Genomic DNA, 20,751 nt, shown 5'->3' on the forward strand with positions numbered 1-20,751 from the left:
TGTTTCAAAAGTAGTTTTACTTAAACTTCTATTAAGAGTACACCTCCACCTTCAATTATTAACTTAATTCATAAGAATATAAATCTAGGTATAAGTGCTAGTATGCTAATGTGATTAAACATTTTCTTTAAACATATTAAAAACGGGGTATCACAAAAATAAATTATTTACAAAGCTTTTTATTTTATGGTATAATCTGAGCACATAACACTGTTACGTTCATTGCACTTGTAGTTTTGCTACAAGTTTGCCTGAATCATAAAGTTGTTTTACATCTGTTCCACCTCCCAGACACTCTCCTCGCACAAAAACACGTGGAACCTGTAAACAACAAAGAAAGTCGTTTAGTTAAATGTATAAAATATGGAATGAATGGAAAATTTTTCTTTAGAAACAATAACAAAATTTATAGTACAAAAAAGTAACTAATTGAAGCAAATTTGAAGATTTTACACACTATCTGAACTGCAATACAATCGTTATAATATTGCTTGCATTAAAAGTGAACATCAATTATGCTGGCTTTCAGGTTTTGAGCAATAAATGACAAAACATGGAGTTTTAGGAGTGAGAGAAGAATGAGAGCTAGAGGGATAACAAATGCAGCATCGACACTGAGGGGAAAATGGAACAATTCACTGAGATTCCTAGAACAAATATTATCTACTATTGTCTGTGCATTTCGAACTGGCAGATCAGGGTCACGTACAAAAGTACAAACAATGCACAAGTCACTGAACTGAAAACTGAACTGAAGCACTGGTAATTCTGGCTGTCCCAGTTGACTTTAGTTGAGAGAATGTTCCAGGATTGGGGTAAGCACACGTAGCAAATGCAGTACATTGTTTGACCTTCAGCCACGAGTTTGAAATGCACAGATAATAGTGAAAACTTGGCAACATGATCTCGGAAACAGTGTAGCAAAACTTATGTTAGCTGACCACATGTTTTATACAAAATGCAGGGTGAACCATAATTAATTTCAGGATGTTATTCTTTGAAATATTTCAAACAAAACAGTTGAATCCAAATTTGCTGGGTTTTGTTTCCTTTTCAAGATACAAATTGTTTTATATGAAACAATTCATAGTGTGTTTTGGAAAAGCCATTGATTTAATTCCCAATATGCTCAGTCAGCTTAATTATTTTTTTTTTATTTTAGGAGGTTACTTTACGACGCTTTATCAACATCTTAGGTTATTTAGTGTCTGAATGAGATGAGGGTGATAATGCTGGTGAAATGAGTCCGGGGTCCAACACTGAAAGTTACCCAGCATTTGGTCATATTGGGTTGAGAGAAAACCCCAGAAAAAACCTCAACCAGGAAACTTGCCCCGACCGGGAATCGAACCCGGGCCACCTGGTTTCGCGGCCAGATGCGCTAACCGTTACTCCACAGGTGTGGACTCAGTTTAAGAGAGCAGTGTATTATGATAGTAAATGGTTGAAAGAACTTTAGTTTTGTCCTTTAAATATGCAGAAATTTGATCCAAACAAATGTAACATTGTAAAATTCCTTTGCAGAACGAAAAATTACTCACACATTAGTTCAGATTAAATTTCTGCACATTTAAAGGACAAAACTAAATTCTTTTAATCATTTATTATCATAACACACTGCTCTCTTAAACTGACTGAGCATATTGGAAATTAAATCAATGGCTTTCCAAAAACATGCTATGAAATATTACATATAAAACAATTTTTATCTCGAAAAGGAAGCAAAAACGAGCAAAATTGTATTAAACTTTTGTTTGAAATATCTCAAAGAATAACACTCTGAAATTAATGACATTACTGACAGTTCACCTTATAGTTTTGTGCATCTGCTGTCTGTTTTCTGTTGCTAAATTTTTATATAGTTACTGTTAAATTATATTCAAACTTTTTATACTCCTGACAACCTTGAACAAACTCTGAATCTCGTGCAGCTATGTGCTAACAAAGCCTTGTCTGTTTAAGACAATGCATTATTAATGTTTCAATCAGTGGTGATATTCAAAAAATTTAACAACCAGTTCTCTCAATTGTACATATGTTAAACATATAGACCTACGGCATATGTCCATGGTAATTGCAAATATTACCTAGAAATAATTTAACAACCAGTTCGTCTGAACCGGTATGAACTGGTCGAATATCACCACTGGTTTCAATCGTAAAGTATTAATACAAACCGTTCTTGCGCCAGTAATTTCACCAAGTATACTCTGAATAGTGTCACCATCATCCCGCGTATCTAGCTCAATTGCTGTGTATTTCTGCTTCAGGTTGTCAAATACCTTGAAATAATAATTTTTAGTCAAAAGGTTTGCTTATAATATTTAACATTTTTTCTTATCCTTATCCCTCCAAATAAGAAGATATTTTTTCTGATCAAAATTAGTTTAATTTTATCCAACACCAAATTTCTAATAATAATAATAATAATAATAATAATAATAATAATAATAATAGAAACTTTGAATTGAAAGACATTCTGTGCTAACCTTCGCTCAAAGAGTTATGTTTTTTCGTTTTTGTTATTTAAGGAGAGTTCATATTCAAAGTAAGGATTAATATTGAATATTACTATTCAATACTATTAGGGCTTCAAATATCGAAGACACATTGTATGTCTACATTAATTGTACCTGATAGTTTTATAAAAATATTACCTGTATTAATTTTTAGAGAAAAATGTAATTTTCATGAAAAGGTCACTCTTACATCTTCACTTCCTTCAACCCAACTGGAAGAAACGAGACTTGGACAGAGGGGTGACAATACAGAATAAGTGATAGGGAAAAATTACGACCTTTTCTTGAAAATAACTGAGAAACCACTCTGGGACAATGCCTCTCACCGTGCTTTTTATACATGGCTATAATTCTAATTTATATTTTAATATGAAGTAGATACCTATCCTAATTTCAACGTTATTTCGTTTTTGTTATTTGTCAATTTTATTGCCATTTTTATACAAAGGTAATGCAGTCAAATTTTAGAGAGACTGAAAAAATTGCTAACCTTGATAACCGGACTGACATTCATGTTTATGTTCTTGCACTTCACACATTCTATGGACTTTAGTGAAAAAGGAGAAAAATTCTCTCTCCCTTTTTTTTTTACGCTATCAATTTATTCCTATAATAATTCTTAAAAAGTTATTTTATACGTGTCTTTGACATGTTTTTTTAAAATTTTATTTTTAAGCAGGTTATTTTATGACGCTGTATCAACATCTTAGGTTATTTAGCATCTGAATGAGATGAAGGTAATAATGCCAGTGAAATGAGTCCGGGGTCCAGCACCGAAAGTTACCCAGCATTTGCTCAAATTGGGTTAAGAGAAAACTCCAGAAAAACTTCAAATAGATAACTTGTCTCGGCCGGAATTCGAACTTGGGGCACCTAGTTTCGCAGCCAGATGCGCTAACCATTACTCCACAGGTGCAGACTCTTTGACATGTTCAGACATGTATATATGTCACCATATGTGAGGCTCTTGCTTGATGCAAGATTTCCCTTACTCATCTCCATATCCTCTCTCGTCCTCTTAATTATTACCTGTTTCTATCCATTTTCTGAAATCATACACTTTTACTTATAAAACTACAAGTGTGAAGCGCAAATACATTTTACAATAATTACATTCACCAGACCAGCTGTAACATACCTCTAAATACAGCAATTACATCTATGCTACAATTGTGTTATGAGATAAATGGAGAACTTATCTAGTTTTCTCTGGGTCTCGAAAAATAACATGGTAATATATAGTAGAACCCCTTTCTAACGATTTTTTCCCCCTTAAAAGGGGGTTTACATAAAATGGGAATGAGAGGCTGTGTTATACCAAACATTGTAATAATTTAATTAGGCTTGCAAATATTAGCTACAATAAATTTCATTATAATATTTTCTAACTCTTCAAATGGTGAAATGGAATTATTTCCCCATAATGAAGTAGATGACTTGGCAAATCACTGTTTTTTGCCATATGCAATAGTGTTATTTGATAATTAGCCTCGACATCCCTTATTATTTTCACTTTCTATCCGACAGTTAATTTCTTGCATTTAGTCACCATTGTAATGACGCATAAACTAACAAAAAACTTGGAAACAGGATCCACATAACTTGCGAGAACAAAGCAAGGAAAGCAATCATTCTGTGAAAGCAACGCAAAGCAAAATCATAAAGAATAATAAAAAATAACGCAGCAGCATTACTATCAATTGAGATGCACTATCGAATATGCTGGTACTATACATTATAGAAAGTCGAATCGATATTTCGAGCGATATTAACACTAAATCCACTCGAAAAGTATTCCTTAAAAGTGGAAATTGATTACATTATTCTTATGGTAATTTAGTTGGGACTTAACACATTGTTCCTTAAAAACAGGAATGTTAAACAGGGTTTTACTATAATTTATTAGAAAACAGCGAAATGGTTGTTGCTCCTGCACTTGCTCATTTGCAAATATGACAAATGTCATCTTTCGCACACACTAATAATTACACTACTTATCTAATTCCCCAAGGGATAAATGTACGGTTAGGCATGGGGATGAATGTACAGCTTGAGTCAGAGCACCTATTAGGCTATTATTTCTCTAAGAACCTTTGTGAAGTGATATAAGACTTATATGAAAGCCATTCAGGTTTTCTTTGTGTTTTGACTGGTCAGTTCACTTCAGATCGCTTTCATCTGTTTTATAGTCACTTAAATAATTTTCAGGAAAGCCAATTTCAATTCAAATATTTGTTTACTTTCAGTTTAACTTCAATCTTTTCTTTCTCCATATATATTTTTTAAGATCCTTTGTGAGTTTTTCAAGATAGCTATTTTCTATAAACTACTTCAGTTTGCATTTTTTTCAGTGCTAAGCAGTACATTTCAATAGCCTTTAGGAAAGTAGGGTAATGACTAATGAGATTGGGTTAAATTTGTTTCTGAGTATACTGGTAATTAAGCACAAAGTGTCTGGAGTTAACAAGAGTGCCAACATGTTTTATTATATGAATTTAATAATATAACAACATGCCCTGTGAAAGAAATGGTCATTGATAACTCATAAGTATAAAAATACGCATAGAAAGATTGATAAAGTGGTATAGGAAGAAGATCGAGAAGAGAATGGAAAAATTTTACAATTTAAATTATTAGTAAGTTAGTAATTATAAATATTCGGAAATTTTACTTGAAACAAGTAAAGCGGTCGGTTTGGAAGTAAATCCCGAAAAGACAAAGTAATCTTATATGATTATGTCTTATGATCAGAATATTGTAGAAAATAGAAATATAAAAATTGGAGATCTATCCTTTGAAGAGGTGAAAAAATTCAAATATCTTTGAGCAACAGTAACAAATATAAATGACACTTGGAAGGAAATTAAACGCAGAATAGATATGGGAAATGCCTGTTATTATTCGGTTGAGAAGCTTTTGTCATCTAGTCTGCTGTCAAAAAATCTGAAAGTTAGAATTTATAAAACAATTATATTACTGGTTGTTCTGTATGGTTGTGAAACTTGGACTCTCACTTTGAGATAGGAACAGAGATTGAGGGTGTTTAAGAATAAAGTGCTTAGGAAAATATTTGGGGCTAAGAGGGATGAAGTTACAGGAGAACGGAGAAAGTTACACAACGGAGAACTGCAAGCATTGTATTCTTCACATCACATAATTAGAAACATTACGCCAGACGTTTGAGATCGGCAAGGCATGTAGCTGTATGGGCGAATCCAGAAATGCATATAGAGTTTTAGTTGGGAGGTCGGAGAGAAAAAGACCTTTGGGGAGGCCGAGATGTAGATGGGAGGATATTAAAATGGATTTGAGGGAGGTAGGATATGATGACAGAGAGTGGATTAATCTTGCACAGGATAGGGCTTATGTGGGCTTATGTGAGGGCAGCAATGAACCTGTGGGTTCTTTAAAAGTCATTTGTAAGTAAGTGTATAGTGTGGAGAGATACCGAAGTTTCATCCAAAAGAAAATTGTGCATTGGTATAACACAAATAATATAAATAACTGAGATAGGGAGAGTAGTTCTGACCTACATTTCACAAAAACTGTAACTTACCTCTTTAGCCATTTTGCAATAGGGACAATAACTCTTTGAGAAAATGACAACGCCATCACTATTAATCAATTCCTTTACCAACTGTGCTGTAGGCCCATTCATGTCTACTGGAGTACTGGAACCTAAACCCATTTAAATGTAATACAGGTTAGCAGCTGAAAACTGAAACAAAAGCAAAATGAAATGAACTCAAAATATTTGTAAGCTAAATAATGAGCTATAATCAAGCAATACTAATAGCTTATATGTACAGATTATAGTAAATCCAAACTAAAATGTTAAAATAACATTAGAAAGAACTTAAAAGATTAGAATTAATTAATTTGAGCTGCATTATAATGAATATGAAAGCAGACTAGCTGTTTACTAAAGAAAAATTTGGAAGACTAGGTTTACAATGACCAATTTCTAAAAGTTGCAGGCCACTAACAGAATTGACAGATATTCGGAATTGCACAAGCTGCTCACTGCTCAGTACTGCCAATAGTGCCAATATGAATCTTGAAAACACGCTATATAAAAGCAATGGAGAAGTTTGTTAAATAATATAATATAAATGTGAAAATAGATTATTTAGCCTCTGCAACGGTCAGAGAATTACATTCATATGTCAATAATACAAATTTGATAAACTAACACTGAAATATACCAGATCTTGCAAGAAAATCGCAAAATTGGCAACCTCAGATCTCACAGGAATTTTTATGTCATTACTTCCGTGTTGCTAATTTTCCCAGAATGACGGAATGAAATGTTAAAGTGTCATGTCCTTCAGTATGTAACTATGTGTATGTGTATCTATTCATCTATTGGCTAGAAATATTTTAGGAATGTGATTTCAGCCTTCTATGGTAACAAAAATTACATGACCTACGGGAAAATGCTATGGAGTTATAGAATGCGAATGGATTGTTTACAAGTTGTACATTGTGAGCTTTGTGATTATGATCGTGAAAGACTTACACGATTACAGTAATTGCCAGAATTCATTTGTGTACATTGTGTAATATATAAGTAGAACGGGTAAGTTCATCATGTAATTGTTAAGACTTAGGTTGTAATTAATTAAATCGTTGGACTTCCTTATTCTTAGAATTTAACTGAATAGGCCTATTACAGTTTGAGAGGTTATGAAGTGATTTACTTTAAACTTCATAGACTGTACGGTGTTGCTTATCCCAGAAGATCACTCGCACTGATCTAGATCAGCTACAGTTTTCTTTTCCTCTCTTTATTTTGTGGGTTGAACAACAAGTCACCTTTAGTAAGATTTACGCAGTAGAAAATATGCTGAAGGCTGGCTTCCTTCTGGATGCAGTTCGTGTATGTGAGGAAGATTTTCCGCTAATTTCCGAGGAGACGCCGGTCTTTTACAAGGTATGTGACAAAGGCTAGTGGGTTAATTGATGGGATATCTAAGGACGTGATTTCAATGTTAAGGTTACTTATGTCCCGGCCACTATAGGAACTTGTGCTAAAATACTTTGAAAATGCCTTAGATTTATAGTATTGAGTATTAGAAATTGATGTGATCACTGGTAGAGCTGTGTGCCCACTCAACCCGCCCTAAATACGTACCGGTACCTTATATATTTCTCGACCTCACATCGCTTAGATATCCCTTCAGCTAATCCACTAACCTTGTTACATACATTGTAAAAGACCTGGATCTTCTCGGAGATAACCGGTTTTCCTTCCGTTGATAATTTTCATGTGGCTATTAAACTGGTTATTGTTTTTTTTTTTTAATTGGGTTATTTTACGATGCTATGTGGTAACAATTAATATTGGAGGAGAAAAATTCGCTCCGGCGCTGGGGATCGAACCTGGGTCCTTGGTTCTACGTACCAAGTGCCCTCACCATTGAGCTATGCCGAAGTCCAAGCCACAATCCATAACAGACATATTCTGTAGGACCAATAAAATAATATCTTTAGTAAATTCTTCTAGCAACAATGCATATTTCTGTACATATTACTGTGGAATCCTGGCCATCAAGTCACTCAATCGAGTGTGCTCCTTGTATAATAGCAGTTGATTTAATTAAAATGTCAACATAATGCCTAACTTGGAGTCAGGCCACAAAGGGAAGAAACACTGGAGAGGGGAGTTCGATCCAGTGCTGTGCATTGGACTTCGGAGTAGCTCAATGGTGAGAGCGCTTGGTACGTAGAACCAAGGACCCGGGTTCGATCTCTGGTGTTGGAGCGAATTTTTCTCCTCCAATATTAATTGTTACCATAACAGATATATTCCGTAGGACTAATAAAATAATATCTTGAGTAAATTACTATCTCTTCCCTTCCTCAAGATTTCTCCCCTCCCTGAACTTCATGTCACATCACGAACTCGACGATCGTCATTCAAATGCATAATCCACTTTGCTGAGAGGTCGAAAAATTTCAGTTAAAATGTAGGTTGATTCGTTTAATTTAACCACATTAATAAGCAGTCTTAGATGACTATGACCATACACCATTACATTCACTGGATTTTACTGCCAATGTTAACCCTTCCTATTACTACGGTAAGTACTTATAATTCTCTTTCATTACGTCATTGGTAACTTTATCCCTTCTATTGAATTCCCCCTGAACCTCTCGAGGCGATAACATAAGTTCTCCTTTTCTCATTAAGTTACCTCAGTGCTTCTTGTGGTGGGGGAGTGTGCTGCAGTGGTTCACTTCTGAAAAATTACAAATCTGATAATTCAGCATCCCTGATAATGAGGAAATATAGTCTAGTGTGATTCTTATGGTTGTAGCTATAGCCTATTGTTAGTAAGCCTGAGAAGTCATTGTTTGTTAGTATCTCCAGATAAGGTTTTATTTAATACTAAATAAACTGGAACTCCATACCTGAGGTTGGCTTCTTAGTTTTTGAAAAATAAATTATAGTACCTTTAAAGTAAGTTGTTGCAGTAGGCCAAAGTAGGCTAGATTATGTGAAGATCATTTCATGACTGAAGTACACATATGCTATTTGTGCTTAACTAATACAAGTAAATTGCTTAGCAGGATAATCGGTCTGATGTTCATTATGCCGTTCTTGCTTTCAACCACTCACTTAAACCTGGAAAAAAATATTTCTTTCACTCCATTCTCCTGTCTACACACACTGTCCTCATCACCCCCTTCTCTTCGTCTCTCTCCACATTGTCTGATCTTTCCTATTTCTTTGTTTATATCTCGTTGGTATAACTCGCAACTGTTACTGTATGGCGCGGTGTTCATTAGTGGAAGCAGGTGGGAAACACATTAGCTGCACGGGCACTGCAGCAAATGAAAACCTCCTCGGCATAACAAAACAGTGTCAGTATAATAGTATGGTGGACTGTCTTGAATATTATAAAATTCCAGGCTAAATAATAAAGCTTTCTTTGAACCTGAGGTGACAGCTTATAATTGGTGGAAGAGTCATAAAAATGAATTGGATAAATTTTAACGACAAAGTGTTCCCTGTAATTCAACAGTTATTCACAGCTAAGGCCTCTTCTGCTAATGTTGAGTGCATTTTTTAATCATTTGAATTAGTCCACTCTGAAGTTAGAAACAGATTGGGAACAGAAAAAGCCTCAAATTTGGTTTTTCTGTTTAGCGTGTTCAGTAAGGAGGCAAATTTGGATGATTTTGATGTCAGTTTTTTGATGGACGAGAAAAAGGAACAGTAGAGTGTGAGCAGGGGGAGTTATATAGATACCTCATCTGTGACCTGTCATGAAAAGAAAAAATGTAGCCTACAAAGTTTATTTAGTTTTTTTCTTTCTTTCTGGATCAGTTTATCAATGTTATTAATATAATAAAATCAGTGTGATGTTGCAAAACAAATACTGTTTTATTTTTCGTTGTTTATAGTTAATGTTAAAAACAGAAATTATTTAAACCAAAAAAACCTGATTTAAACCAAAGAAAAAAACAGCATCTTTGTTTTTTTTTTTAAAGCTTATTTTTTATTTGCCAACTCTATTAGTGACTAGTTCTTAAACTGTGTAACATTGCTTTGTTTACTCTGATTTGCAGTTCAAAGTCATGTAATGGAGCGAAAGGAGATTCAGAGTATTGCATTGGCACCAGCAGTTGCCACACCATTTGCTGCTGCATGGTCTGAAGATAACAGAATTTCTCTTATTACAGAGAGAGGAGTGCATGTTGTAGTAAGTATGAAGAAAACTTACAATTTTATTGTATATTGAAGCAATTGATATTTGTTCATTTTACTTCCATTTCCGTATATGAGGGATGTATTTAGTTTATAAAAACACTTATTTGGTAATGGTATTAAAGCTTTGTGCATTTTCTGACCTCAACAAATGGATATACTAAATTACTTTGATCATAAAATTGAGCGTTAAAGAATGTCAGATGTCATTATAGACAAAGATAATGCATTATTTTTGCTATAACAAATTTCATTAATAATGTGATGAATAGAAGCAAACATTGTAAAACTTTTCTCTCGCAAATGTTGATAATTTTCAACAGAAATTTGTGAGGTTGACATGATAGCAGAAGAAATAAAATCAGTATTGTTATTACTTAGAAGTGTAGACTTCTAAAAGAGTTCTCTTCTTTCTCAGACTCAATTTTTTCTGTTATAGCACCATTTTCAAGAAGTGACCAACACTTTCACAGTCATTAATATTAAAGTTATTTCTCGTTGTAATCTATTCCATGGTGCTGTAACACGTTTAGTTCAAATGTATACATAATTATATATTGTAGAAACTAAGTATAGCTTTACAATTCTAAAATTTATATTGTATATGTGGTAGTTAATAGATAGTAATATTTATGAAGTTTCAAATTTCTTTACTTACTGTAAACTGATGGAGAAAGAAACTTATTTTATATGCGACAAATTGCCCCCTGACTTTATAGTTACCAAATGAATCAAACTAATGGTATTATTTTAATGTAAAGGAGAAGTGTCTGAGAGGAACTGAAGTCACATTATTTACAAACACACTCATATTTTTGTTGGCATACAGTATATGAATTATAATTTCATATTGATGTGGTCGCATCACCATTGTCCTAACATATACTAAGGTTTGTAGGACTGCTTTATAAATAATATATACATTGAGTGGTAAGGACGTGATTTTCAGTGACATGATTTTTCGCACTGTCTTCACATTTTCCTTATATTCTTCTGCAACTCAAAATTTTTGGCATATATGCTGGGGACTTTCTGTATTTATGGAGAAAAAGTTCATATTATAGTAAATGTTAGCTCGTGTGATCTTATAAACTTATATAAAAGTTGTCGGAAACAAATGTTTCTCTTAAGATTCGTTTCCACTATTAAACATTTAACAACAACATGTTGAATTTAACATGTATATGGACATTTCAAATCTCAATTGACTTAACATGTTGACTGAGTATGTTGAAGTTAACACTTTTAACATGTTGGCGTGTTTTCCAGCAGCAATGGAAAACATGTCAAGTCAATTCTTTTGCTCGTGTAGTTTCGGTACAGTTTGGGAAAGTTCCTACAGTTTCCATAGCAACAACTATAAGTTCCAATTTTGTGACACGTATCTTGATCATTTTTATACTATCATTGGTCCTTGGTGTTGGGTGTAAGTTGTTCGAAGTAATGGAATGGACAAAAGAAAATACATTAGAATAAAATTAATGCATTGATGGAAAGACCTTGTTTGTGAGATGTGTCTGCAAAAGAATACGGAGACAAAACAAAGAAGGCCAAATGTTTTAGAGAACTGGCATTATTATTTAATTGTTCTCGAGAATACAATAGAGAGTTTTCGCACTCTCGTCGTATGCTAAATGTTAATGCTATGTTGACGTCAGTGATGGTCGTATTTGGTGATGTATGTTAACGTTCGTAAAACTTCGGAAAGAATAATTATACAATATTACCTACTCCTTTAACATCTATCATGTTGTAGGCCCTATGATAGTCAATCAATCGCGTTGTAATTATTTTAATTGAGATGAAATGGCTGCTCTTAAATTGTGCCTTTCTCTGATGTAACAGAAAGTATTTTTGCAGCACTGTATTAAAATCGTGTTCTGACATTCTCAGCAAGTTTTTGAATCCAAATCGATCTTCAACTTCAAGCTCATTTAGAATGTATTCTGCATAGTGTCTTTTGCTAAGATATTGCCGCACCCACATTCTCATTTTCTTCCTTTTCAAGGCCTTGTAACAAGCAATAGAGGCAATTACAAAAGTCAAATGATCATCTGAGTCCATTGTCCAAGGTTTGAAAATAAAACACTATCTACATTAAAATCTCATAGACTGTTTATGGTGGACTACGCAAAAAAAAGTCAAGTTTAACATGTTTAACAGTGTGGTCAAAGTGTTAAATTAAATTATCATTAACATGTTCAATCAACGTGTTGGGATGTTAACGGTAAACAATTTAACATTTAACATGTTATTGTTAAATGTTTAATAGTGGAGATGAGCCTTTACTGTGATATGACTGAAGATCCGAATATTGCATAATTTTCAATAGTCGAAGTACAGTTTTTACAGTGTTTTCAATACGATAAAAAATAACACTAATTATCAGGGATGCATTAAATAATTTTATGTAATTAACATAAATTAATTGTATGCAAGGTATTTACCAGTAAAAAGAATTCTTTGACTGAAAATAAATTAGTAGCTTTTATTCCAATTATTTATGTGCTCTTTCCAAGTGATTTCTGACACAATGTTGTATGAAAATGTTTTTGTTATTTGTCCAAATTCAATATTTTTCTGATGTTATATAATGCAGTAATATTTGATCATTTTCACAACCATAATATTTACTTGTATTAAGCAGCATTCTATGAACATACAAGTTTTTGTTCACAACTTCGAGTGCCATTTCTCATAGAATGCCTAAGAGGAAATGAAGTGACGTAATTATGCCTGGATTTAACTTTTCGAATGTATACTTTTACAAATGTTAGGTACTGCTATTGATAAAGCTCATTATAAGCTGGGTAAGAAAGTTATTGAATTTCTCAATATAACAGAGCAGAGAGTTGGATACAGTCTTGAAATGTGAGGAAATGTGTGAGATGAACTGGGTAAGAAAACTATATTAATTTTCAGAGTACAAATAATGCATTCCTTAGTATGTAGTACATGGAAGTTACTCTTAGTTGAACCATCCTTGTCTTCAGTAGACTGCAGTCCCTCATGATTCTGTACAACTACTGGTGGATAAAAACAGTTTACCAGTATTCTTTTTCATCAACATAGCTCGGATTGCTATGCATCAGATGCATTTGTGAGAATAGATTGCAATAGAAGTGATATGATAGCTTCTGAAAGAAATTACTTAAACAGTTTTTTCTATATGTTTAATGGAATACAAAATGTGAATTACAACTTCATGTTAACGTGGTTATATCACCATTCTCCTAATATATGAAGTTTGTAGGGCAGTATTGATTCATGTCCACACCTGTGGAGTAACATCCAGTGCATCAGACTGTGAAACCAGGTGGTCCCGGTTCGAATCCCAGTCAGAGCAAGTTACCTGGTTGATGTTTTTTCCGGGGTTTTCCCTCAACCCAATATGAGCAAATGCTGAGTAACTATCTGTACTGGACCCCAGACTCATTTCACCGGCATTATCACCTTCACATCATTCAGATGCTAAATAACCTCGATGTTGATACAGCGTCATAAAATAACTCACTAAAAAAATTGATTCATCATTAATGAATAGTAAATACTTCCAGTGACAAGCACTTAATTTTCATTAATATTAGTCTTTTCACATTTTCCATGTTTTTTCGTGCAACTCTTAACTGTATATTTTAGTAGAGCCATCGATGTAGCTCAGTCGGCAGACTCGCTGGCCTGCTGATCCAGAGTTGCACTCAGGCTTGGGTTGAATCCCCCATTTGATCTCATTGGTTGGTTTCTTTCGAGGCTTTTCCCAGCCATGGGACTGATGCCAGATGGTCTATGGCGAGTCCTCGGCTTCACTTCATTTCACCCCCTTTGATCTGATTACCTGGTTGGGTTTTTTCCCGAGGTTTTCCCCAACCGTAAGGCAAGTGCCAGGTAATCTTTTGGCGAATCCTCGGACCTCACCTCATCTCACTACATCTTGCAAAATTGTAAAATATTGTAAAAATTGCAATTGTAATTATTGTAATCTTGTAAAATTTTGACTTGTTCCACATCTTAAAGTTTCATTGCTAATGTAAGATCTATGGAATATAATAAATAAAATAAATAAATAAAATAAACTTCTGATGTATTTTCTGCGGATTTTGTATTTTTGTGGGAAAGAATTTCATGTTAAAGTATTAGGGATGTGATCTTATAAACATTTGCAGAAGTTGACAAAAACAGAATTGTAAGCAATTTAGGAACCTAGTAAGAGATTTGGCAGTAATGCATGTTCCTCTCTTTATTGGCAGGATGGTGCTGGTAAAAAATCTTCCAAATATTATCAAACTAACTTGACTCTCTCCAGAGGGATGCTTGAGGACGTGATGTATTACTTGAGAATCATCGTTCTTCTGAGCCTTGTTTCTCTAGCATCTTGTGGTGACATCACAAGTAATGTGTTTGGCACTGTGACAGATGTAATGCCAGCTGCATTTGGGGATTTCAATGCTGATGAATTGACAGATTTGTTTGTGTTGCACGGCAAGTCCAATACATTGGAAATAATGTTGGCGTATGAGCAGGAGCCTCTTCTTCGAAGTGGTGAAGGTTTAAGTTGTATGTTTTCCAACAAACATATCACTAGTGTGGTACCTGGAAATTTTGATGGCGATTCACATATGGACATCATGGTGACTGCCTTAGATAAGCAAGCAAAGGATGGCCTTACATACATTTTCATACTTTGGGGTGGAGTGAACCATCTGAACTGCAGTAATGAGACTGAAGTTCACAAAGTAAGAGGCCAGCCATTGGTGCTTGACTTTAATCACGATATGATAGTGGACTTGTTTGGAGAAGATGAACATGGTAACAGAACAGTTTGGGTATCCAATGCAAATAGAACTGGAAAAGTTACACCATATCCAATGAATTTTACAGATGATGTTCAGAAGGTGCCATTGAGGTTACCACATTCACATGCATTTCTAGATCTAAATGGAGATTTTTCCCCAGATCTCTTCCTTTCGACAGAAAAAGGTTTTGAAATTTGGCTATCTACAGAACATGAGGGACTGATTTACAATAAGACTATCCCGCCACCTGATGGAGTCAAAGTGGAACAGATGGGCCAGTCACTGTTTTTGGATCTGGAGCTAACTGGGCAAATGTACCATCTGGTTCCTGTATGTCTGAGTGGCTTTGAGGATTGTAAACCATGTACCAAAAGCACATTGTTTGCCTATGTAAATGGAAAATGGCATGATCTGAACCCCGAATTAAAGAGCACTGCAAACCAGATATGGGGATTCTATCAGTGTCGAGGCACTGCCTACACCGATACAGTGACTCTTCGAGGAGGAGACTTTAACATGGATGGTTACCCTGATCTGCTTGTCACGTTGTCTGTGAAGAACTTAAATTCCACAGCATTCTTTCTGGAAAACGTGGAGAGTAAATCTGGAAATCTTAGTCGAACATATACCATTCGTGGAGATGCTCTTGCTCCAATGAGCAATACAACGTCAATGGCGGCATTTTATGATTTGTACCAAGATGGAATTTTGGATGTGATTTTGTTCGGCCAGAATAAAGTCCAAGCATTCAGAAATACATTAGATTATGATGCCAACTTCGTGAAAGTGATGGTTCTGACAGGCACAGACCGAGGTGGTAATTTGCCAGGACCTCGAATTTCGTATCACACAACAACACAGGATGGAAATCCACGTGCAGCTGTGACAGCGCAACTACCACAATCTGCTCACTTCTCCCTTGGCTTGCCATACACCATATTTGGTCTTGGACGTACGCCTAATTTTGTGGACACACTTACTGTGGGTGTGGCTGGTCAGTCTAGAGATTGGACACAGATAATACCTAACTCTCAGATGGTTGTGATCCCCTCTCCTCTCGCCCATCCAAATAAGTGGCGAGCTCAGCTGTTCATCACTCCGAGCAAGATGATTCTTCTCAGTGTTGCAGCCCTCACAGGAACATGTGGCCTCATCACAGCAATTATTGGTGCTCTGTACTGGAAAGAGAGGAGAGAGGATCGTATTGAGAAGTTGCAGGAAGCTCATAGATTTCATTTCGATGCCATGTAATTTTAAGTCACTTAGGACTAGTTTTAAAGTTCATTTTATTACTCAATTTACAACATTATTCATACTTGACTAGTGTTGTGAGATTCAACAATTATAAATTGTATTTTTTATTTATTTACTGGTATTTATTATGTACAATTTTGTATTTACATTTCTCTAAATTAGCTTGAATTTTAATTGAAATTTAATTAGAACCGGATTCTGAATTACATATTTTCTTATAATCATAAACAGTTAATATTCAGCCTACTGCCCATTTAATATTGTAAAGAAAACTTGAAAATTTTATTATGTACAGCTGTCTTATTTGATGTACCTATTTGAATTAAATGTGTTTTATAGATTTTATCTATACTGGATCTTATAATTCTGTAGATAACTTTTACTGTCTTGCATTTGAACTTGTTTCGGTTGTGATTTATCTTTGAGTCATGCAGCTTTTACATCTAGGTTGTGCTGTGATATTCCTCGCTTCAGTATTATGTGAAGGACTTCAAAATAAAACTTGCCAAGTTGAAAGGAGTTTATCTTAACATATGAAAGCATTATTAGAGTATGTGTGTATTCTAATGAGATTATGTTTTGTCATCCATATTGCTGAAGCTTTAATGGCTGAAAAATTTGTTAATCTCTAAATGTTTATTTTTCAATATTTGAAGGTTACCTTACTTACCATACCAAAGATGCGCCCAAATTTATTTATGTATTGTCTTTATAACAGTGACTGTATATTTGTTGAGGGGCGCCAAATGTTTTGGTTTAAAGACATTTGCACAGTTTTTCTGCAGTGAAGTTCAGAGGACATATTTTTAAATGATTGTCCTAAAAATTAGGCTTTGAGATAAACAGTATATTCAAGTGCAGAATTCAGTTACTGCAGTATGTTTAACTCCCGGAATTTACAGCTGCTGGAATTTAAACCTTTTCCGGCAGCATTTATATTATTCAAATGTTTTATACACTATCTCTTTTTGGCTGGCCTTTTAAACAGTGCAATTCTGAAATATACTGTCAAGCTTTTTAAATCTTTGTTCACTGTTAAAATTTAAAAAATATACTTCTCTGAAATTAATGTGTGTTCATAGAGTGATGATTATAATTGATCTCCTAGTGTCAAGTTTAAGAACATGTAGAGCTGTGTTTCATTATCTAAAATTTGCATTCAGAGACAATTCTAATCTTAATGTGAGATTAACACTTATATGTTGCACTTTGGGAATTCTGTTTTTGTAAATATTTGGAGATGACTGATTGAACTGAATTATAAATGTATTTGTTCACTGCTTTAAAATTTGTAACAGTTCTTACAATATTAGTTGTAATGTGTTTACATGAAAAATATATTCCCATATATGCATAACTGCCTCGTAGCGTGTAAAGTAATAAGATATATACATATTCACACCTTGTTGTAATCTAACACAGTGTTTAGTTTCTCTTTATGTAAATAAAAATTTAGTTATCTTGAAGTGGAAATAAAGTTTAAGTATTACAAATACTGTATTTTCATAAAGTAACACATGGGTGTGTAATACTCTTCATTCCTTTCCTAACCTTGATATGTGGGTAGAACTGTTTCTTCTCTGTCCCTCCAGTTTAGTAAAAAATAGTGCATTTTGATTCTTGCGTACACTACTTTTAACACTTGAATATAAGTAATTGATTAACTAGCGGACTTACTCGTGTTAATTATGTAAGTTTGTGTGGCTGTTTCGGTGCTTAACACACCATCCTCAGAGCCTACACATTAAAACACACCCCAATCAAATTCTCAACACACAGATCAATTTCAGTACACACACACTATTTGATTCCACTATTCAACACTTTTCAACAAACACACCCACATAACAGGCAGAGAAGTTCGAGATGACGCCGAGATCTAGTAGACTCTGAGGATGGTGTGTTAAGCACTGAAACAGCTGTAAGCTGCACAAACTTACATAATTAACACGAGTAAGTCCGCTAGTTAATAAAAAAAATAGTGATGTTTAGAAATATTGCAGAAATAATAATGTATATAAGTCTGTAATAAGTACATCAAATAACGTAGGCCTACAGTATGTTACAAGATTTCAGCTTCCTTGAATAGTGGTTAAAATTTTAAGTAATACTGGTACTGAAAACACGTAGATAGTTTTGTATAGTCTTGAGTGCAGAGAGGTTTGAAAATACATTGTGTAAAATTTAAGAAATATTCAGTTTTGGATACACATTAGTATACATACTTTTAACTCTCCTGAGGCAGGTTATGTAATGCGTGATAGTGACAGTTTTACTTCACCCCCCCTCCATTTTATAATTATTAAATTATTATGACAAAAGAATGCCATGACATGAACCATTTGCATATAATGTAATATATACAGAAGTTATTTTCAAAAATGTTGTATAGGAATATTTTTAATTAATATATTAAAACTATATCTGTTGTAAATTGTTTCTGAAATCTGTGCTGATTTTACTTACATTATTAAATTACTGTCTTCTTTAAAAGAGAAAACATTTCTTTGTTTCATATCTTCAAATTATTCATTTGTCTGTACTAATGGCATTATTACTGAGAACATATATGACCAATTTCAGAAAAATAGTTGTGCCATATCAGGCACAGAAGTTTATTTCTTAGGACAATCAGACCAAAACAGTCTGTTGATATTACTGAGTAATGCTTGGTTAGCAGTAATGGTGTGAAACAGTATTGAAAGCAATTACTTACTGTTAATACATGAGCAGCATATGACTACAGTGAGAGTGCATGATATGCAATTCCTTTGCAGAGACTGTTGGACTTCTTGAAGAATATTTAAATTATTTATGATGATGTCACAAATTCCAATGATCTGTTATGTGAAATCTTCTTGTACATTGTTCCAGGGAAAGAAATTTAAATGCAGTAAGCATGTTGGCTATGAGAGTAATGATGACCGATTTTTTTGTTTTCAAATGCTGTAATGAGATGGCTACATGTTGATGATATCATGGTACTTCAATGTGGTTACCATCAAAACAGCATATAATTGAACATTTAGCATGTAAAGAGAAACAGTTGTATGATTTACACCTGTTCTATCATTCTGTAACATTTTTTCATTCATTTCAAATTTAAATTAGTTTCATAAATGCCCTGATGCATTAATATACCAATAGGCACATGAAAACAAAAATATCAGTTCAATTTTAGTCAAATCACTCCTGTGTTTTAAGTTACCGAAAATGTTCTTGACATATTCAAGTTTAGCTTTTCCAACACCAGATAAAATTAAGAAGCATTAAGAATTAAATAATACTAGTTAGGCCTACAACACTCTTCATATTGCTAATGAAAGGAACGTGAAATGTAAGGCAGATCATTTCAAAGAACACATCACAAATGCTAACCACACCTACAGCAACATAAACATAGACATGGAAATTCTACATATTCAACCGAAAAACTAGAAACTAAATACACTAGAACAATACGAAATATACAGGAACAAAAAAATACACCCAAATGAAATCCTCAACACACAACTCAATTTCAGAATACACACCCTTTTTGATTCCATATTTCACTACACAAACGCACCCCCACAGGAAACGTAAACAGAAAGCGTGAAAACCAGGATCATCCAGTTCTGAGGATAGCCCACAACAGGCTGAAACTAGTCAACAAGGTACCGTACCTAGTATTTAACATGCGAAAACATATTCCGAAGTCACAATAATTGTTCCAACAGTCGTTGAGCAACTTGTTTTCTACCTCAACTACCTGCCAACTCAACTGTCGAAAAAGACTGTGAACAAGCTGTTGTGGAAGTGAGCACACCTTCAGATATTCTAGATTTGGACTAATAGAGTGTTCTGTTGCTGTATGTTCCCTTAAAGGCTTGTAGAATGAAAACAAGATCAAATTTAAACGAAAAGTTCTGTGAGACTATTATCTGAATATGTACCTTTACTTTTTTTTTTTTTTGCCAGTTATTGAGTTATTTCCTTCATTTTAAGTTAATTAATAATAACATTGCTTTGAGTCAAAATAAAAATAGTTCCTTTTATAAAAGGAATGTAATTATAATTACATTATTTACAATTTATTATACTGCTATAATTAATGTAGGGCTATAAAATGGTAAAGGTAAAGATATCCCCGTAACATGCCATGAAGACACTTGGGGGGGCATGGAGATAGAGCCCCATGCTTTCCATGACCTCGGCACTAGAATGAGGTGGTGTGGTTGGCACCATGCTCTGACCCGCCTTTTACCCCCGGAAAAGACCCGGTACTCAATTTTATAGAAGGCTGAGTGAACCTTGGGGCCGTTCTGAAAGTTTGGCAACGAGAAAAAATCCTATCACCACCTGGGATCGAACCCCGGACCTTCCAGTCTGTATGCCATTTAAAATTAATAAAAATACAATTGAATTGATGATTGCAGAAAAGATCTCAGTCACTTCAGTACAGTTTTGAGATATAAAAGAAAAACTGTTT

General features: G+C 34.1%; 2 protein-coding genes across 11 annotated transcripts in view; one reads left to right on the plus strand and one right to left on the minus strand.

Moving 5' to 3' along the window:
* LOC138716479 (uncharacterized) lies at positions 1–6,627 on the minus strand. 8 transcript variants are annotated; one of them, XM_069849614.1, is made up of 4 exons: positions 6,506–6,627; positions 6,076–6,197; positions 2,178–2,282; positions 1–321 (listed from the first exon to the last, which is right to left on the minus strand). In XM_069849614.1, exons 2-4 carry the CDS (start codon positions 6,175–6,177, stop codon positions 220–222), a joined length of 309 nt encoding a protein of 102 aa, XP_069705715.1. In that variant the 5' UTR covers positions 6,178–6,197; positions 6,506–6,627; the 3' UTR covers positions 1–219. The 8 variants fall into 8 exon arrangements, with proteins under 8 accessions (XP_069705715.1, XP_069705708.1, XP_069705713.1 ...); XM_069849607.1 differs by having other exon boundaries at positions 6,076–6,237; positions 6,506–6,611; XM_069849612.1 differs by having other exon boundaries at positions 6,478–6,550.
* Positions 6,628–6,675: 48 nt separating this feature from the next.
* Positions 6,676–20,751, plus strand: part of LOC138716477 (T-cell immunomodulatory protein) — a 52,345-nt gene continuing 38,269 nt past the window's right edge. Inside the window, exons 1-3 of one of the 3 annotated variants that reach the window (XM_069849606.1) lie at positions 6,768–7,098; positions 10,095–10,228; positions 14,481–17,773. In XM_069849606.1, coding sequence (XP_069705707.1) covers positions 10,109–10,228; positions 14,481–16,277 — 1,917 coding nt within the window. In that variant the 5' untranslated portion in view covers positions 6,768–7,098; positions 10,095–10,108 and the 3' untranslated portion in view covers positions 16,278–17,773. Of the gene's footprint in view, positions 7,099–7,308; positions 7,453–10,094; positions 10,229–14,480; positions 17,774–20,751 lie in introns of those variants that run through there. The other 2 variants (XM_069849604.1, XM_069849605.1) reach the window with 2 other exon arrangements.

The sequence above is a fragment of the Periplaneta americana genome, chromosome 16 (genome assembly GCF_040183065.1).
Source record: "Periplaneta americana isolate PAMFEO1 chromosome 16, P.americana_PAMFEO1_priV1, whole genome shotgun sequence".
Classification (NCBI taxonomy): domain Eukaryota; kingdom Metazoa; phylum Arthropoda; class Insecta; order Blattodea; family Blattidae; genus Periplaneta; species Periplaneta americana.

Bases quoted from the DNA above. Each gene is read 5' to 3' on its own strand.
- LOC138716479 (XM_069849607.1), bottom strand. From the start codon at position 6,207: ATGGGTTTAGGTTCCAGTACTCCAGTAGACATGAATGGGCCTACAGCA. The intron at 2,283-6,075 runs GTAAGTTACAGT...TATTATTTCAAG, and splicing joins ATTGCAAAATGGCTAAAGAG to GTATTTGACAACCTGAAGCA. The intron at 322-2,177 runs GTTTGTATTAAT...TGTTGTTTACAG, and splicing joins AAATTACTGGCGCAAGAACG to GTTCCACGTGTTTTTGTGCG.